The sequence below is a fragment of the Charadrius vociferus genome, unplaced genomic scaffold (genome assembly GCF_000708025.1).
Source record: "Charadrius vociferus isolate BGI_N301 unplaced genomic scaffold, ASM70802v2 scaffold2, whole genome shotgun sequence".
NCBI classification, from domain to species: Eukaryota; Metazoa; Chordata; class Aves; order Charadriiformes; family Charadriidae; genus Charadrius; species Charadrius vociferus.
Genome location: NW_009647595.1, coordinates 8224018 through 8240041, shown reverse-complemented (window position 1 = coordinate 8240041; position 16024 = coordinate 8224018). Strand labels below are relative to the sequence as shown.

General features: G+C 45.3%; 1 protein-coding gene across 1 annotated transcript in view; it reads right to left on the bottom strand.

Annotated features, from left to right (window-relative positions):
* The window catches only part of TG (thyroglobulin), a 171220-nt gene that overhangs the window by 145809 nt on the left and 9387 nt on the right, over nucleotides 1-16024 (bottom strand). The window contains exons 7-14 of the mRNA XM_009881055.1: nucleotides 14281-14424; nucleotides 12323-12508; nucleotides 8092-9156; nucleotides 5752-6339; nucleotides 2358-2600; nucleotides 1903-2040; nucleotides 1287-1364; nucleotides 727-839 (exon numbers count right to left, since the gene is read on the bottom strand). Coding sequence (XP_009879357.1) covers nucleotides 727-839; nucleotides 1287-1364; nucleotides 1903-2040; nucleotides 2358-2600; nucleotides 5752-6339; nucleotides 8092-9156; nucleotides 12323-12508; nucleotides 14281-14424 — 2555 coding nt within the window. The remainder of the gene's footprint in view (nucleotides 1-726; nucleotides 840-1286; nucleotides 1365-1902; nucleotides 2041-2357; nucleotides 2601-5751; nucleotides 6340-8091; nucleotides 9157-12322; nucleotides 12509-14280; nucleotides 14425-16024) is intronic.

The following is a 16024-nucleotide window of genomic DNA, read 5'->3' as shown; positions in this document are numbered from 1 at the left end:
TGGGGAGCCCAGAACTGGATGCAGTACTCCAGATGCGGCCTCACCAGGGCAGAGTAGAGGGGGAGGATGACCTCCCTCGACCTGCTGGCCACACTCTTCTTGATGCACCCCAGGATGCCATTTGCCTTCTTGGCCGCCAGGGCACATTGCTGGCTCATGGTCATCCTGTTGTCCACCAGGACTCCCAGGTCCCTTTCCACAGAGCTGCTCTCCAGGAGGTCAGCCCCCAACCTGTACTGATGCATGGGGATATTACTTCCCAGATGCAGTACCCGACACTTACCCTTGTTGAATTTCATAAGTCTCCATACTCTATCCTGCTCACTACCATGTTTCGAGAGCATCTCGGACCCTATTCTGGGATACCTGCATCCAACTCCCTCTTGTCCTCACATTCTCCCACAACTCAGGCAGAAAGAGCCCCCCAAATGTCAGTCAATTAACTTGTGCACAGCCCTGTGAAAGGACGAGGCAGAGCCACCCTGTAGGAGGGCAGCACAGGCAGGGACAAAGCTTCCTATTCCCAGTCTTCATCTCCAAACTATTCACATTCTACCTCGTGCAGGGCAACGCCTGAGGTTTGTTTTCTTGCTCTTTTATTTCAGGTTAATAGGAATGCACAAGGGATGCTTAAGGAGTATAGATGGAAACTGTACAGGCCTGTGGCACAGTGTGAGCAAAACTGGGGAGGTTTTGTTTCTTCCTCCCTCAGTCACATTAAATCACCTCAAGGCAGTAGGGGACAAATAGATCTGCTGTGGAGGCATCCAGCTTTGAAACGCTCTGTCTCCAGCTGGAAATTAAGGCATTGGTTCGAGACCTCTGGCATGACGTCTGGCCTATAAGAAGCAAAAGATATATGCATGTTAAAATAAAATTTCTCAAAGCTAAGCTAGAGAATGGAGTACATCCCCAGCTCCTTCACCACAGCTCAACTCCATCAGGCTCTGCTGCAGCCTTCAGGAAGGGAATTCCTGATCCATGTTTGATAGCCACAGAATCACAGGGTGGTTGAGGTTGGAAGGGACCTCTAGAGACATCTGGTCCAACCCCCCTGCTCAAGCAGGGCCATCAACAGTAGAGGGTCCATTCCCAAATCATGCAAGCCAAAATCACACACAATGAAATTAAATGAATTAGCAAAACAAGCATAAAATTCCTTTCTCGTTTCTTGCAATGGTTAGAAACAAGCCTTGTTTCATGCATTTCATACTAGAATTTTCAAAAAATATTAAAGTTTGTAGGAATAGGTAAAAACAAATATTTAGGAAGAAAAACCAACTGACATTTGGGAAGTTCCGCTGAACGTGAGACCAAGGAATCCGTGACATAACGTCCTCTCTCATCCACACACCAGCAATGACCTGGTCAGGGAAGAAAAGCAGCTTCATTTTAGATCCTGTACTGCAGTATGCTTTGTTGCATACTGGGAAGATTTTCATCCTCAGCAGCACTGTTGAAAGTGGTCAGTAAATCTAAGTCACAGTTAACTCTGCTATCCAGAGATAAGTAGACCACAGTGGTGATAATGGAAATGTTGCAGCTCTGGTGAGTCTCTTCCATTGCAGTTCTATCCTGCAGTGTATCGTCTACTCCCAGCAATTTGGTATCATCCACACACTTGTTGAGTGCACTCCATCTCGTCGTCCTGGTCATTAGTGAAGGCATTAAGCAATACCAGCCCCTGAACGGACCCCCGAGGAACACTACTATCAGCAAACAACCCCCCATTGAGCTGCTACTTCAGTCTCTCACTCCAGTCCATTTTCCACCCATCTTGTAGACGACTTCACCTCTCTGCAGTTTGGCTACAAGAATACAGGTTTTCCATCTTTTTATAAGAATTCTGCTTAACTTTTCTTTGTTCACACAGCCCAGAGTATCTTGTTAGCAACTGCTCACCTGTGCTCTCATAGCACTGAGTTGGCTCCCAGTTTCCCAGACCATCACACTGTGGGATGTACGGGAGAAATCCCAACTGCGTTGCTTCCCCAGCAGAACGTTTTGAAGCAAAGTGACTCTGCCAGTAGAAATGCAAGACTATAAAAGATAAGTAAAAGAAAGATATTAGTGGCCAATCCAAGAAGAGATATTTTAAATGTGCATATTTGTAAACAACTGTTTGGTCCCTGCGCTTTAGAAGGGAAATTAACAAAGGTTGCTGGTAGGTGTCCAGATCTTATATACGCATGGCGTCATGTAATCATGAGCTCTTTGGTGTCAGGTTAATTACATTGATAAATGATACTTGCCGAGCTGTACGTGTTTTTCAGAAAAGCTGAATTTGACATAGAATACTCTTGCACAGAGCCTGGCATTAATCCGTTTAATTAAGCTCTCATCTCACTTTCACCTACCTGACCGTGCAGCCAGCTGGAGAGCATAGTTGCTGCCCGATAACAGCTTTTCGGAGACCACCACTTCTGACTCATGGGGTTGAGCAGAACGTAGGAGGTCGTTGTCTGTGAGCTGTATCCCCTTTGCCATCAAGAAGCTTTCTCCAAAAGGGAAGTGGGAACTGTTTGATGCAAGGATGAGCTGCTCTGCCTCCTCCATAAATTTCATGGCTTTTTGCTTAACACCTTCACATGTACCGGGACCTGTAGAACCAGAGGGTATTTCAGTGCCTTTCATCTAAATCCAATAAAGGTCTGCATGTGAAAACTAGCTGGTCTTTTAATCAGCATCTTCTGCTTCCTCCTGCACTTGCTCGATTTTGAATTGCTTAACGAAACAAGCAAACGAGATTCATCAATGCTTAGCTATATAACCACAAAAGTTCAAGAGTACCAGGAATCACCCAAACATTCTCCAAGTTTTGGGCCAAAACCTTGATAAATTTAAGTTACCTTCTCATCATTGGTTATAAATGGAGTTATATTCTCCACAGAACTGTCATAAAAAAAAAAAAAAAGAAAAAAAAAGGATAATCAGAAAAGAGTTTGGGAAAAGAAACTGAAGGTTTCTTGGGTCCAGAGTGGTAGTTGATACTTGGTCTGTCCTCTCCATACATCTACTGACTCAGATATGTCAGTTCAACACATCAAACCAGCTCAGTGAAAGCTTCTCCACTAAAATAACTCTCTGCTAATCTGCTTTGGCCCCTTTATTCCCCATTTGCCCACAGGATTGGCATCTCCAGCACTCTTTGCCCATTAGGAAGTTTGCCATTCATTCTCCTTTCTCTTCCTCCCAGCTGGAAAATTACTATGTGTTGAGAATGGCTTTAGTGACTACATTTATAATACAGGTCATCTGCTGAAATAACCCCAAAGAGACCCCAACGGCTTTGGTGGAGTTGTCTAGACAGAGGGCTTAACAAACTTCAGTGGTGGCCTCACTCCTCTGCTTGTGACTTCTAGGGGATACCTGCTATTCTTGACTGCATAGCAAGAAACAGAAAAGAAAATTTCTCTTGCCTCATTTTAAGGCATTCTTTAAAGTCATTTACATCACAGTGTAATTGGGAATTTTCCATACAACTCTTCACACACTATTTCTAACTTCAAAGTGACCTTTGCCATCTGGCTAAGTATCTTCTGCAAAAGCATTATATGTCCAAATTCCAGATTATAAAATCTACGCAAGCTTGATATGCAACTTCAGTCCTCCTTCTTGCTAAAGGTGAGACACCACTTATTTACTAAAAATGAGATACCCCACCTCTGGTGGCCAGTGAAAATGGCAGTATTGATGATCTTTCTGACAAGTCATCGTCTTCCTACCTCACAGCACTTAAAATTACTTAGAATCATAGAGTTGTTTAGGTTCGAAAGGACCTTAAAGACCATCGAGTCCAACTGTAAACTTATCACTGCCAAGTCCATCACTAATCCATGACCCTCAGCACCACAACTACATGTCTTTTAAATACCTCCAGGGATGGTGACTCAACCACTTCCCTGGGCAGCCTGTTCCAATGCTTGACAACCCTTTCGGTGAATAAATTTTTCCCATTATCCATCCTAAACCTCCCCTGGTGCAACCTGAGGCCATTTCCTCTTGTTTTATCACTTGTTACTTGGAAGTAGAGACTGACCCTCCCTCGCTACACCCTCCTTTCAGATAGTTGTAGAGAGCAATGAGGTCTCCCCTCAGCTTCCTTTTCTCCAGGCTAAACAACCCCAGTTCCCTCAGCCGCTCCTCATAAGACTGGTTCCCCAGATCCCTCACCAGCTTCCTTGCCCTTCTCTGGACATGCCCCAGCACCTCAATGTCTTTCTTGTAGTTAGGGTCCCAAAACTGAACACAGTATTCGAGGTGCGGCCTCACCAGTGCAGCATACAGCAGGACAATCACTTAGCTAGTCCTGCTGGCCACCCTATTCCTGATACAAGCCAGGATGCTAGTGGCCTTCTTGGCCACCTGGGCACACTGCTGGCTCACATTCAAACAGCTGTTGACCAACACCTCCAGGTCCTTTTCTGCAGGGCAGCTTTCCAGCCACTCTTCCCCAGACCTGTAGTGCTGCATGGGGTTGTTGTGATCCAAGTGTAGGACCTGGCATTGGTCTTGTTGAACCTCATACCATTGGCCTCATCCCATTGATCCACCCTGTCCAGAGCTCCCTGTAGAGTCATCCTACCCTGAAGCAGATCAACAGTCCTGCCCAACTTGGTGTCACCTGAAAACTTACTGATGGTGCACTCGATCCCCTCATCCAGATCACTGATAAAGATATTAAAGAGAAGTGGCCCCAATACTGAGCCCTGGGGAACACCACTTATGACCAGCCACCAACTGGATTTAATTCCATTCACAACTCTTTGGGCCCAGCCATCCAGCTAGTTTTCTACCCAGCAAAGAGTACACCCATCCAAGCCATGAGCAGCCAGTTCATCCAGGAGAATGCTGTGGGAAATGGTGTCAAAGGCTTTACTAAAGTCTAGGTAGACAACATCCACAGTCTTTAACTCATCCACTTGTCATAGGCACATGACCTTGTCATGGGAGGAGATCAGACTAGTAAAGCAGGACCTGCCTTTCATGCCTGCCTGCCATGCTGACTTGACCTGATCACCTGGTTGACCTGTATGTGCTGTGTGATGGCACTCAAGATGATCTGCTCCATAACCTTTCCCTGGCACTGAGGTCAGGCTGACAGGCCTGTAGTTCCCCAGATCCTCCTTCCAAACCTTCTTGTAGATGGGTATCACATCTGCCAATCTCCAGTTCATTGGGACCTCACCAGTTAGCCAGGACTACTGATAAATGATGGAAAGTGGCTTAGTAAGCACTTCCACCAGCTCCCTCAGTGCCCTTGGCCCCATAGACTTGTGTGTGTGTAAGTGGTATAGCAGGTTGCTAACCATTTCCGCTTGGGTTATGGGGGCTTCATTCTTCTCCCTGTCCCTGTTATCCACCTCAGGGGGCTGGCTACTTGGGGAACAACTGGCCTTACTATTAAAGAGTGAGCCAAATAAGGCATTAAGTACCTCAGCCTTTTCTTCACCCTTTGTCACTATGTTTCACTTGTCATTAATCATCCAATGTGTGTTTCTCACTACGCATCCAAAAAAGGATAGAGATCCTCCCTGCCCCTCCTTTTGTTGCTAATGTATTCATAGAAACATTTTTTATTGTCTTTTACAGCACTAGCCAAATTAAGTTCTAGTTGGGCTTCGGCCCTTCTAATTTTCTCCCTGAATAACCTCACAACATCCTTGTAGTCCTCCTGAGACTTTCCTCTTGTGGCACAAAAGCAAAGACCAGAAACACTGCCGCTTATGTGCCAGAAATTTTGTTACTTACATGCTGGGACCTGGTTCACTTCTGCCTTTGTTCCTTGTAGCTCTTCTCCTTTGCTATCAACACACCAACAATCACGAAGTTCAAAGTGGCTTAATGGAGCGCTGAAATCAGTGTATGGTCCTGGGTAATAGGTCAGCTGCTCATTCAGAAGCTGCCAGAACGTATATGGATCCAGCAAAATGTTCTCAGATGCATAGGTCACGTTTCCCTCCAGCACTTCAGGTGGGAGATCAGTGAAGGAGGAATATGCAGTGAATGCTGGGAAGACATTCTGGTGCCCAGCCTCATACAAAGCTTCAATAAAAGCTGAAAAGCCTTTGGAAGATGCCTCTTTATATCCAGTTACGATGTTCAACAGGTTAGCAACGGGCAGGGGTTTGCCTTCATTATTCTCTGCAATCCACCTTTCATACCACTCAAAGGCTCGCTCAGGGGGACCGCTGCACTGCACCTGCCTCCAGGCACCATCAGCATCACACTGCGGGAGGTAAATGCTGGAGGGCTGAGACATACCCCTTGGATCTGAGAACAGGAGTTTCACAGCCTTTAGAAACTCCTGACCAGCTGTTACTTGGCAAGGACTTGGGCCTGGGGAAAAGAAAAACACGCACAGCACGTTTTATGAATGCGCTGAAGATATACAATACCCCCTACCCCCCTAGTACTATAAACACCATTACTAAAACTTGGTTCCTTATCCCAATGCTATCAACAACATTTCTGGCCTGTTATTAAGAGGTCCAATGCTCTCAAGCTCCTATGCTGAACCAAGGTAAGATTTCCAAAGGCATGTGACCATTGAAAGATGAACATAGCTACGATTTTTAAAAACGTCTGAGCACATCAGGTGCCTGTAGTTCTTACTGGGGGGAATAGGTGCTTGATGTCACTAAATCATAGAATCATAGAATGGTTTAGGTTGGAAGGGACCTTGAAGATCATCTAGTTCCAACCCCCCTGCCACAGGCAGGGACACCTCCCACTAGACCACGTTGCTCAAATGCCTTCATGGATCTGATCACACCAATTAGGTATTTTCAGATACACTCGATAATCTGGCAGTTAATTCTTATTCAGCCAGTCCCTGCAAAAGCAGCTGTCTGAATAGTGGGATAAGACTGATTTTATTTCCCTGTGGACTGAACCACAACTTTCAGATTCTGTTGTCCTCTCTTTCTATTCTCTACTGGATATTGCAGCTGAATATAACAATACCATCCTTCAAAATGCCGGAATAAGTTTGTTTTGGAAGCTTTTTTTGCCATCTCCAGAGCCAAGCTTCATTTTGCCACCAAGCAGCTCTGCAAACATAGCAAATAGAAGAGCTCATCCCCTTTTGAGCACCAGAGAAATATGAACCTGTTTATTTCTGACTACACTACAGATGGGTTGCTAGATATAAATCCCCTACCAGTTCAGATCATTGCAATAAATTCCCCACTGCTTCTGCAAACTACTATTCAAAGGAGCTCCTTCACTATATAGCACTATCATCTGCTGGATACTCTGCTATTCCTTCCAAAATGAGAAGTAGGCTCTTTTCTTGGTCTGTTTTCCCTGTTGATGTGCCATTTTCAGTACACAGAAACTTGAAAGACAAATATCCCTAGCCTACGTGCTTCCTTCTTCTGTTGTATTGCACTACCAGAAGGCCAAGAAGAGGCAGTCCATAGTCTATAAGCAAGTTGCAGTGGCAAATTGATGTCTAACAAGTCATTTGCGACTCACTTTTCAGGCCTGACTGCGTAATCTTTATGAGAAACATATTAGCCTTTGAATCCTTCTCCTATGTTTGGGCTTTTGTGACATCCTACCAAGTTGAGGATATATTCTTGAGCTAAAAGACTAAAAGAAGTTCGTGGTTTGAGGCACCAAAGCTCTTCAGTTCTCAGGACAAAGGTGAGCCAATGACCATGCCCAGGTGACGGTCTTGGAAGTAAAAGGGCTTTTTCACTCGGCATGGGTCACATTCAGTTACACAGATGTTTCAGATCTCATGGGCATCATTATACACACTAGCTACCACTTAGGTGGAGATACATGCCAATGACATGCTCATTAACAAGGCAAGACCTCAGGCTCCTCTGTTTTGACAGTGCCTACCCTACACACTGGAAGAAGAAGGGACCATCTTTAAGACTTGGGATATCAAGGTTTACATACACTGTATTTCCCACTGTTCCCCTGCAATGGCAGGGCTGACTTGCTTTCCTGTTAGGGGACAATATTTTTTGTATACGTCATCCACACATTTCCAGACATAATCAGATATGAAGAAAGAATCATGAGATTCCAACACAATAAGGAAGCATCTTTAAATTCCCAGTCTCTAGGACTTACATTGCATCGGTTTTCCAGCTTTTCCCTTTATTCCTGGGATAGTGTCACCATTCAAATCAACACAGAAGCAATTCGTCCCATAACACTGGAGTGGCAGAAAGTCTCCATCCTCGGTACACGAGGGAATAAAAAGATCTGATCCTGCAGGCAGGTTTTGCTTCAAGTTTTGCAGGTTTCTCCTTTGCTTCTCACAATCAGTGGGACATCTTGGACGTTTGCCTTGAACTCTTGAGCCTGGAACTTCCTTACCTGAAGTGTCCAAACACCAGCACTCTCCTGCATAGCACTGAACTTCCTCATACCTCCCCTCCTTGGTGCATGTTGGAACAAACAGGTCCCTTGGCAAGTCACCACAGTCTTTGGATCCCAATGCTAGCTTCACCACTTCACCTAAATCTTCAGCAATGCTTTTGGGGACAGAAATCACTTGTTGAAGAAAAGTAAAGAACTCTGGTAATTCCAGGACAGAGGAAAGGAATTTCATCATATTCTGATTATCCTGTAGAGTTACTGTGCGACCAAAGCTGTCCACCAGTGGTTTACTCAAAATGGAGCTCCCCTTTGATACCTCCAATGTCAATGCCTCAGCTGCTTCCAGAAGGCCTTCATTGTTATCCCTCTCTGCCACATCCTCCTTTGTGAAAAATTGGCCAATGCTGTATTTCCCACTAGTGCCAAGTGCGCCTGTGAAGTTAAACTGGATCAAATTCTTCAAGAACTTTCCTCCAAAGAGATTTTCTTGGAAACGCTTTGGATTGGCGGTAAATTGCAGTGCCACTTGAGCCAGTTCCCTTGATGGGAACATCCCTGTGATGGCTTCACTCAGTGTGGTTTCTAGCCTGGGAATCTGGCTGGCATACAGGCTTTGTGCAACTGGGGACAACAATCCAGAGTCCAGAAACAGCTCCTTGAAGGAGGGAGGGCAGGGTCTTGAGAAGCCAGCTATTTTTTCTGACTGCGTATCTGGTGTGGAAAACAAATTGGGCTGGCTGAAGTACCCAGCAGGGCCAGAAAAGATCCTCGACAAGGCCCGTCGTCTCTCAGCGATGCACGCTTGTTCTTCACCTAGACAAAGATTAAAAAAAAAAAAAAAATTCAAATTTTGGAACCTCCAAAACCTGTAACTCTATGGCTGCCTTTCAATCAGCCTTGGCAAAAACTACATAAAAGTGCAGTTTAACCTGTCTCTAGTTCCTCAACTATGCATCACACACATTGCTAAGGAAATTTGAACTGTTGCCGAATATGGTCTAATAAATGAGCTTCTCCCATCAAGACACAAAGTGAAAGCAAACATTCCTTCACCACGTCCAAGTTGTCTACTCTGTGGTATTTTCTGGTTCTGTTGTGTCCCAGTGTAAATCCTCATTCCTGTTCCTATGGCTGAAAGGATGAATAAAGTCTTTTTCAAATACATTAACTCTCTAGTAGGATGCCTGTTTCTAATGCAAATCTCCAATGATCCAGGCACAATATGTGAACCTAAGAAAGAGAAATAGACTGCAGAAAAACAGAAAGTTATTTTAACCAATGCCCACTAATGAGGAATTTCTGGAGGCTTCCTACCTAGATCTTCAGTTTCATAGTGAAGTGTTCATTACAAGTTTGAAAACAAGTTGTTAAAATTAGCAGTAATTGAGTGCTAAGGACCAGAAGGTGTACATAAATGAGCTCTAAAGGAAAAAAAATCCAAAATTTCAACAAAAATAGTCAAATATCAAGGTACTCATGGCACCAACAGTGGCCCTCGTCGCCCACATCCTGGGCCAAGCTATAGGCGGGTGTATCTGCATCCAGCCCCATCTGCATGTTCATGCAGAGACAGCAATGGCTCCAAGTTAGGATGCAACATGTCACTGAAGAAGGACCTCTGAAAATGTCACCTGAAGGTTCAAAATACATCAAAAAGACTTAGTAGGTATGGAGAAACTGAAAACCAAACAGACAGGATAGTTATGGCACTGACTGGATCTCTGGAACACGCACAGCAGCTTGAATCATGTGCCACATGTAACCACCATGGTTACCTTTCTTTGAAAAAGGAGTAGCAGAATTATAGAGAAGGGATGCATAAATTTGAGGACAGAACAGGAGACACTATTCATTTTGGACAAAAAAAACATGATAAAGGTTTTGAAAACCCAGGATTCTCCTCATCATTTACAATAGAGAATTATTATTTCATGTTTCTCACAGTAGAGGAATTAGAATGGTCCAGAAGTAGAACACAATTATCGGCATGAAATTCATCACCAGAGGATTCTAGGAAGGATAAAAGGTTAAAGACCAATTAGGGAAATCACAAGAAGATGACTCCATAGACTACTGCTGAACACAGTGATCTGGGGACTCCTTAGCCTGCAGGTAACAGGGAGGATATAGGGAAGCTGTACGCATTTCCCATGATTCTCAAGTTTTCTCCCTAAGCGCCACTGATGTCCCTGTAGGGGACAGGATGGTGGATTAACAGCTTTGTTCTGCTCCAGCATGGCCTCCCCACCCCATCCCCATTTATGCCACATTCAGGCAACATCATAAAGCATTCGTGAATCCTGTTAACAGTAAGGATAAAAGCTGGAAATTTTAAAAGCTGCTAAAATAGATTAGCAAGTAATCTGAGGCTCTGTGATCAGCGTCTTTCTCACTCCTCCTTTTGCACCCTTGTCCTGCTCCGCAGTTCCTGGCAGGGGCTCAGGGTCCCTCACAGTGGTTCCTTTGTAAAGGCATTTTCTGTAGGATGGGCCCCTTCTGTTTTCAGTGTTGGCTCTTGGTAAGAGGGATGAAGAACATTCCTCTGGGGACCAATAAGTCAGTGTAAGCCACAGTCCCACAAGTATGCTAATATGAACCAAATGTAGGATCATGGTCTTTAAACGTTCTCTCCTCCTACCCACTGTTGAAGCAAATCAAAGCAGAGTGAGAAGGAATAAACAGAAAAGCACTGCTGAGGTGAATTTACTGTAAAAGGCCTGAAAAGGAGCACGTCCCTATCAGGATTGTCTGGTGCCCCAGGTCATGCGAGTACCCAAGGTGCTACCCACACCTACGCGCCTCTGCCTCCTCCAGCGTTCATGCTGCTCAGTGTGAGAGTCAAAGATATTAAAAGAGAAATAAACCAGAGCAGAACTGGAGACACACACATGGCATGTAGCTGTCTGAACACGGACTGCAGCTATATCCTCCTGAAATACCTTCTCGGGAGTTAGTCTGCAGAAATTTTTCCCTGCTTAAATTTCCTGAGGCCGCCAATAAAAGCTGCAAGTGGCCTCAAGTCGTTGCCCCCCCTCCCCAAAAGCATCGTCAGGAGGGCTCAGCAAAGCACATTCAAAGAGAAAACAACCAGTCCCAACATATGGCGAGGCCTCTCGGAGGTTCCCTTGCAATATCCTTGGTGATCAGCCTCGGAGGCATGCTAACATTTTCATTTCACAGTAAGCCTGTCTGTGCCCAGAGCACTTCAAGTGACTTGGAGTCATAACACCCAGGGAAGGTTCCTCCTTCTCTATCTGCGTGGTAAGACTGTGTCTCGCAGACAGAGCAATTACCTTCCCCGAAGGCGGCCCCCGCATTAAGACCCTGTGCCCCAGCCCTCCAGCACAATCCTGAATATTTAGGTAGTGAGCTTTGGAGTGAAGGTTTTTCACTTTCCTCCTCCCCTACGGCCCTTGGACATTTCTGCTGTCATTTCCATTTGGGGCACTGATTTGATGGTTTATTTTTAATGAAATCTCTCAAAGCCCAAACCCATACACCTTTTTCTGAATTTTTTTTTTTTTTACTGGATTTGACAATTTTCATGGCCAAGTATTCAGTGACAGGGATAGGAAAACAAAAAACTGCTCAGGATGAGAAAAAAGAGATACCTTAGAAGTTCAGTGGCATTTCACCAAAGGAAGGAACGTAAACCCACTATCACTGGCTTCCTTACACGATCCCAGATATTCTGACTTAACACCCCAGCTCCTGCAGTCAAGACAGATATCATGGCTGCATAGAAAAGCCCCATTGTATACAAAACTAGAAGGCTAAAGAAAGTTCATAATGGAAAATAAAAGGAATATGACATTTAATAATTTATTAGAATGTGGCTCTTAACCCCAGGGAAGTTTTTGGATCCCAGTTTTTGAACATCAGAATGTGTCAGAGCTGAGGAGGGAACTGGTCCTTCAGGTTTCTCCCTCGAGATGCTGAGAGATGTGCTCATTTTTCCTTTTCCAAAACTTATACGTACCGCAGGCCGGGGGCTGTCCTCGTCTCTTTGTGCCTTGGACTTCCTGTCCTTTGGTGTCCACACACCAGCACTGTCCTCCCTGCTGGCACTGCACTGGCGTGTAGCTCCCATCAGCATCACAAGACGGCACGTAGGCGTGCTGGTAGCGCAGGGCTGCGTACCGCTCAACCTCGCACTTTGAGGGGCCTGGAAGGAAAACAGTATGCGTTAAGGAGGGAAAGCTTAAAGTTTCAGAACCATCTCTGCTTCATTCCATCACTTGCCTATTTGGGAGGAAGAAAAAAAAAAAAAAAGTTTAATTTCCAATTTTCTAACTGTTTTCAGTGACACATCAAGTACCAGCCCAAAATACAAATTCTCCATCCACTTTTCCATTGCAGGACTGGCCCCAGGGTTTTCTACTGTAGGTGTTAATTTCTAAAAACTAAACAGAAAATAAAACCTCAACACATTTTTAGCCACAGTCGCAGGTAGGCAAAGTAGCAGCATCCCAGTGAGCTGTGCTGGAGGCTGGATGAGCTCTGGCCCGTAATGCAAATGCAAAGCTGGTGAACAGAGACAGATGTGCAGCTTGGGAGACTGAGATGAAGGCAAACATCACTGTTTCTGAAGAGAATGACCCATTGCTGCTGCAAAAAGATCTGCACCTGACTGTGGAGATGTGGTCTGGGACCAACGGATTTCTTTCATTTCTCTCCGTGGGTTTCTGAAGACCCTATTCCTGTCAGACTGTCCTGAATGGCAGAGAAGCCAAAACTCCATTAAAGCAAATTTTCTGAGTTATGATCTCTCCAAACACTAGACTCCACCCTTTCAACAGAAATTTTGCGTGTTTATATAAACCTGTGATCCTACAGCCTAAACATTCCTCACCTTCAAGAGCTTTCCAGCTACACTCAGCTATAAGGCTGAGGCAGCCAGAGCATCACATCAGAACAACCTGTTCATCAAGGAAATCTGACAACTTTCTTAATGCGGGTGGCTTCAGGTGGCAGTGTGAGATCTGGGTAAGTCACCAACACAGTTCTTCAGCAGCTGAGGAACGTGGTCACATCTCCATCTTGTGGCTGTTACAGCTTCACCTTCGCTTACAGCCGCTGCATCCCCAGCTGCGGTCAGAGCTTATTGCACAATGCTGTGCAATGGGAGGGGGAAAGATGCTTTCCAGACTCCCCAGAATTATCAGCTGGTCCCAGAAATAGAAAAACCGTGTGACTATGTGGCCGGAAGACTTACATCAGTATCTGCTTAATATCTCTGGTGATGCAACTCCTTAGCAAGGGTCAGATGGCAACGTCAGAGAAATTTGGACAGGAGGATGAAGGATCACACTGGGGGGTTCAAACTCTCCCGAGCCAGCGGAGCTCTCTTGGGCTCTTGTGTAGGAAAGAGAAGGAGATACCTGACCCCGTCCCACAGAGTTCACTGCCTGTAGGCAGAGAAACTCTCTCCAAGATTGCCCTCCCTGACCAGGGCAGGAATGGACCCAAGGGCAGATCCAGAAGTTCAGCCTGGCTGGCTAAGGCACTGTGAACTCTTGTGTAGCCTCCCGGGGATAGAGCGTGTTGTGGTCAATATAAGATCCTTCCTATTTCTGAGTGTACCAACATAAATTAGGGACCATTTTCTCAGGCTTTTAATTGAATAAATCATCAGATCCATCTCCATAATCTTGGGCCAAGAGGTACGGAGAGTTCATGGGATTTCAACTAATGCGAACTTCAAGTGCACAGGAAAGCGTTGATCAGAGAACAGGTACAATCTGCTGGTACGAATGCACAATCCAGAGGTGAAAAGCTAGCTGTAACTCAGGGGCCTTAATTCTTGTACCAAAACTGTGATATTATATGCTTTTAGTGCAAGAGACTCCTAGAACAACTCTCCCCAATGGCAGCTGTCACAATATAAGCTCCAAAATTGTCACCTTATTTACAGGGCATCACGTGGGTGCTACTTACATCTGAACTTGCCAGAGGTAGCTAGCTGAACCCCCAGGAACCGCCTCTGCAGGATCCGATATATGCTGGTCTCCGTGAATGTGCGGGCAGGCTCCAGTGCAGAGAAAACTGTGTCGTAAACTTCATCGAGCAGCAGTTCCAACCCTGGGAAAAAAGAGACTTTTAGCAAAGAGCCTGATTTTAAGACAGAAGTCACCTGCTTTACACCAGAGTAGCAGAACTGGAAGCCTACCAGGAAAAAGAAAACCAGTCCTCTAAACAGGCCAAACGTGAACTTCTAATGCATAACCCTAATGTGCCGCACCACACAACCCACTGCTGAGCACCCAGTCACTAGCTTTACGCCTTGACATCTACCAAAACAAGCAGGAGGAACATCCCATAACTGGCACTGTGCTGTGGTTTTGTTAGGTTCAGTCTGCAGTAAAGTAATTGATGGAATCCTGGAAACTTATGTTACCAAAACCCATTCTGGTTGTATAAAAAAAAAAAAAAAAAAAAAAAAAAGACAGACATGCAGTAGTTTCCCTGAGTGCACAAATTTTTTGCAAACTTTTCACCCTTGTGGGAATTAAGTGTTGAAGTACTCGTCTACTATCTAAATTTTAGGCTATCGTGCTTTGCATTTTTCCTTTTTTTATTATTTTTTTTAATGTTTAAAACCACAGTATCTAAGGAAGAGGAGCTGGAAGTCCTCACCTTCCTCATTCCTCCTTGGAAAAAATATTCTTTCTTCTAAAGTGTTCCATCAACTATTAACACGTCTAAAAGATATCCTGAGGCTATGAGAGAACAGGAAGGACAATCTGATGTCCCTGCCTGTAGCACGGGGGTTGGATTAGGTGATCTTCAAAGGTCCCTTCTAACTCAAACCAATCCATGATTCTTCCCGAGCAAGAAGAAAAGAGTTCAGTCTCCAGGCCCTTTATATTCCCCTGCATTTGCTAATTGGACTTCTCGAATATGACACAGCTTTCTAGTGTGTGCAGAGGTTGGACCTTCAGAAATCCTATTCCACCATCCCAAAAAGAACAGGATTAGCTCCCAGGCAGCAGCTCCACTTGCCACTGACTGAAGCTCTGCTCCTAAGGGTGGGATTTCACAGAATCACAGAGTCACAGAATGGTTAGGGTTGGAAGGGACCTCTGGAGATCATCTAGTCCAACCCCCCGGCCAGAGCAGGGTCACCTACAGCAGGTTGCACAGGACAGCGTCCAGGCGGGTCTTGAATGTCTCCAGAGTGGGAGATTCCACCACCTCTCTGGGCAGCCTGTGCCAGTGCTCCACTACCCTCAAGGTAAAGAAGTTCCTCCTCATGTTAAGATGGAACTTCCTATGTTCAAGCTTGTGCCCATTACCCCTCGTCCTATCACTGGGCACCACTGAAAAAAGACTGCTCCCATCCCCCTGGCATCCTCCCTTTAAGTATTTGTAAGTATTAATAAGATCCCCCCTCAATCTTCTTTTCTCTAGACTAAAGAGACCCAAGTCCCTCAGCCTTTCCTCATATGAGAGATGTTCCAATCCCCTAATCATCTTTGTAGCCCGTTGCTGGACCCTCTCCAGCAGTTCCCTGTCTTTCTTGAACTGGGGAGCCCAGAACTGGACGCAGTATTCCAGATGCGGCCTCACCAGGGCAGAGTAGAGGGGGAGGATGACCTCCCTCGACCTGCTGGCCACACTTTTCCTGATGCAACCCAGGATGCCATTTGCCTTCTTGGCCACCAGGGCACATTGCTGGCTC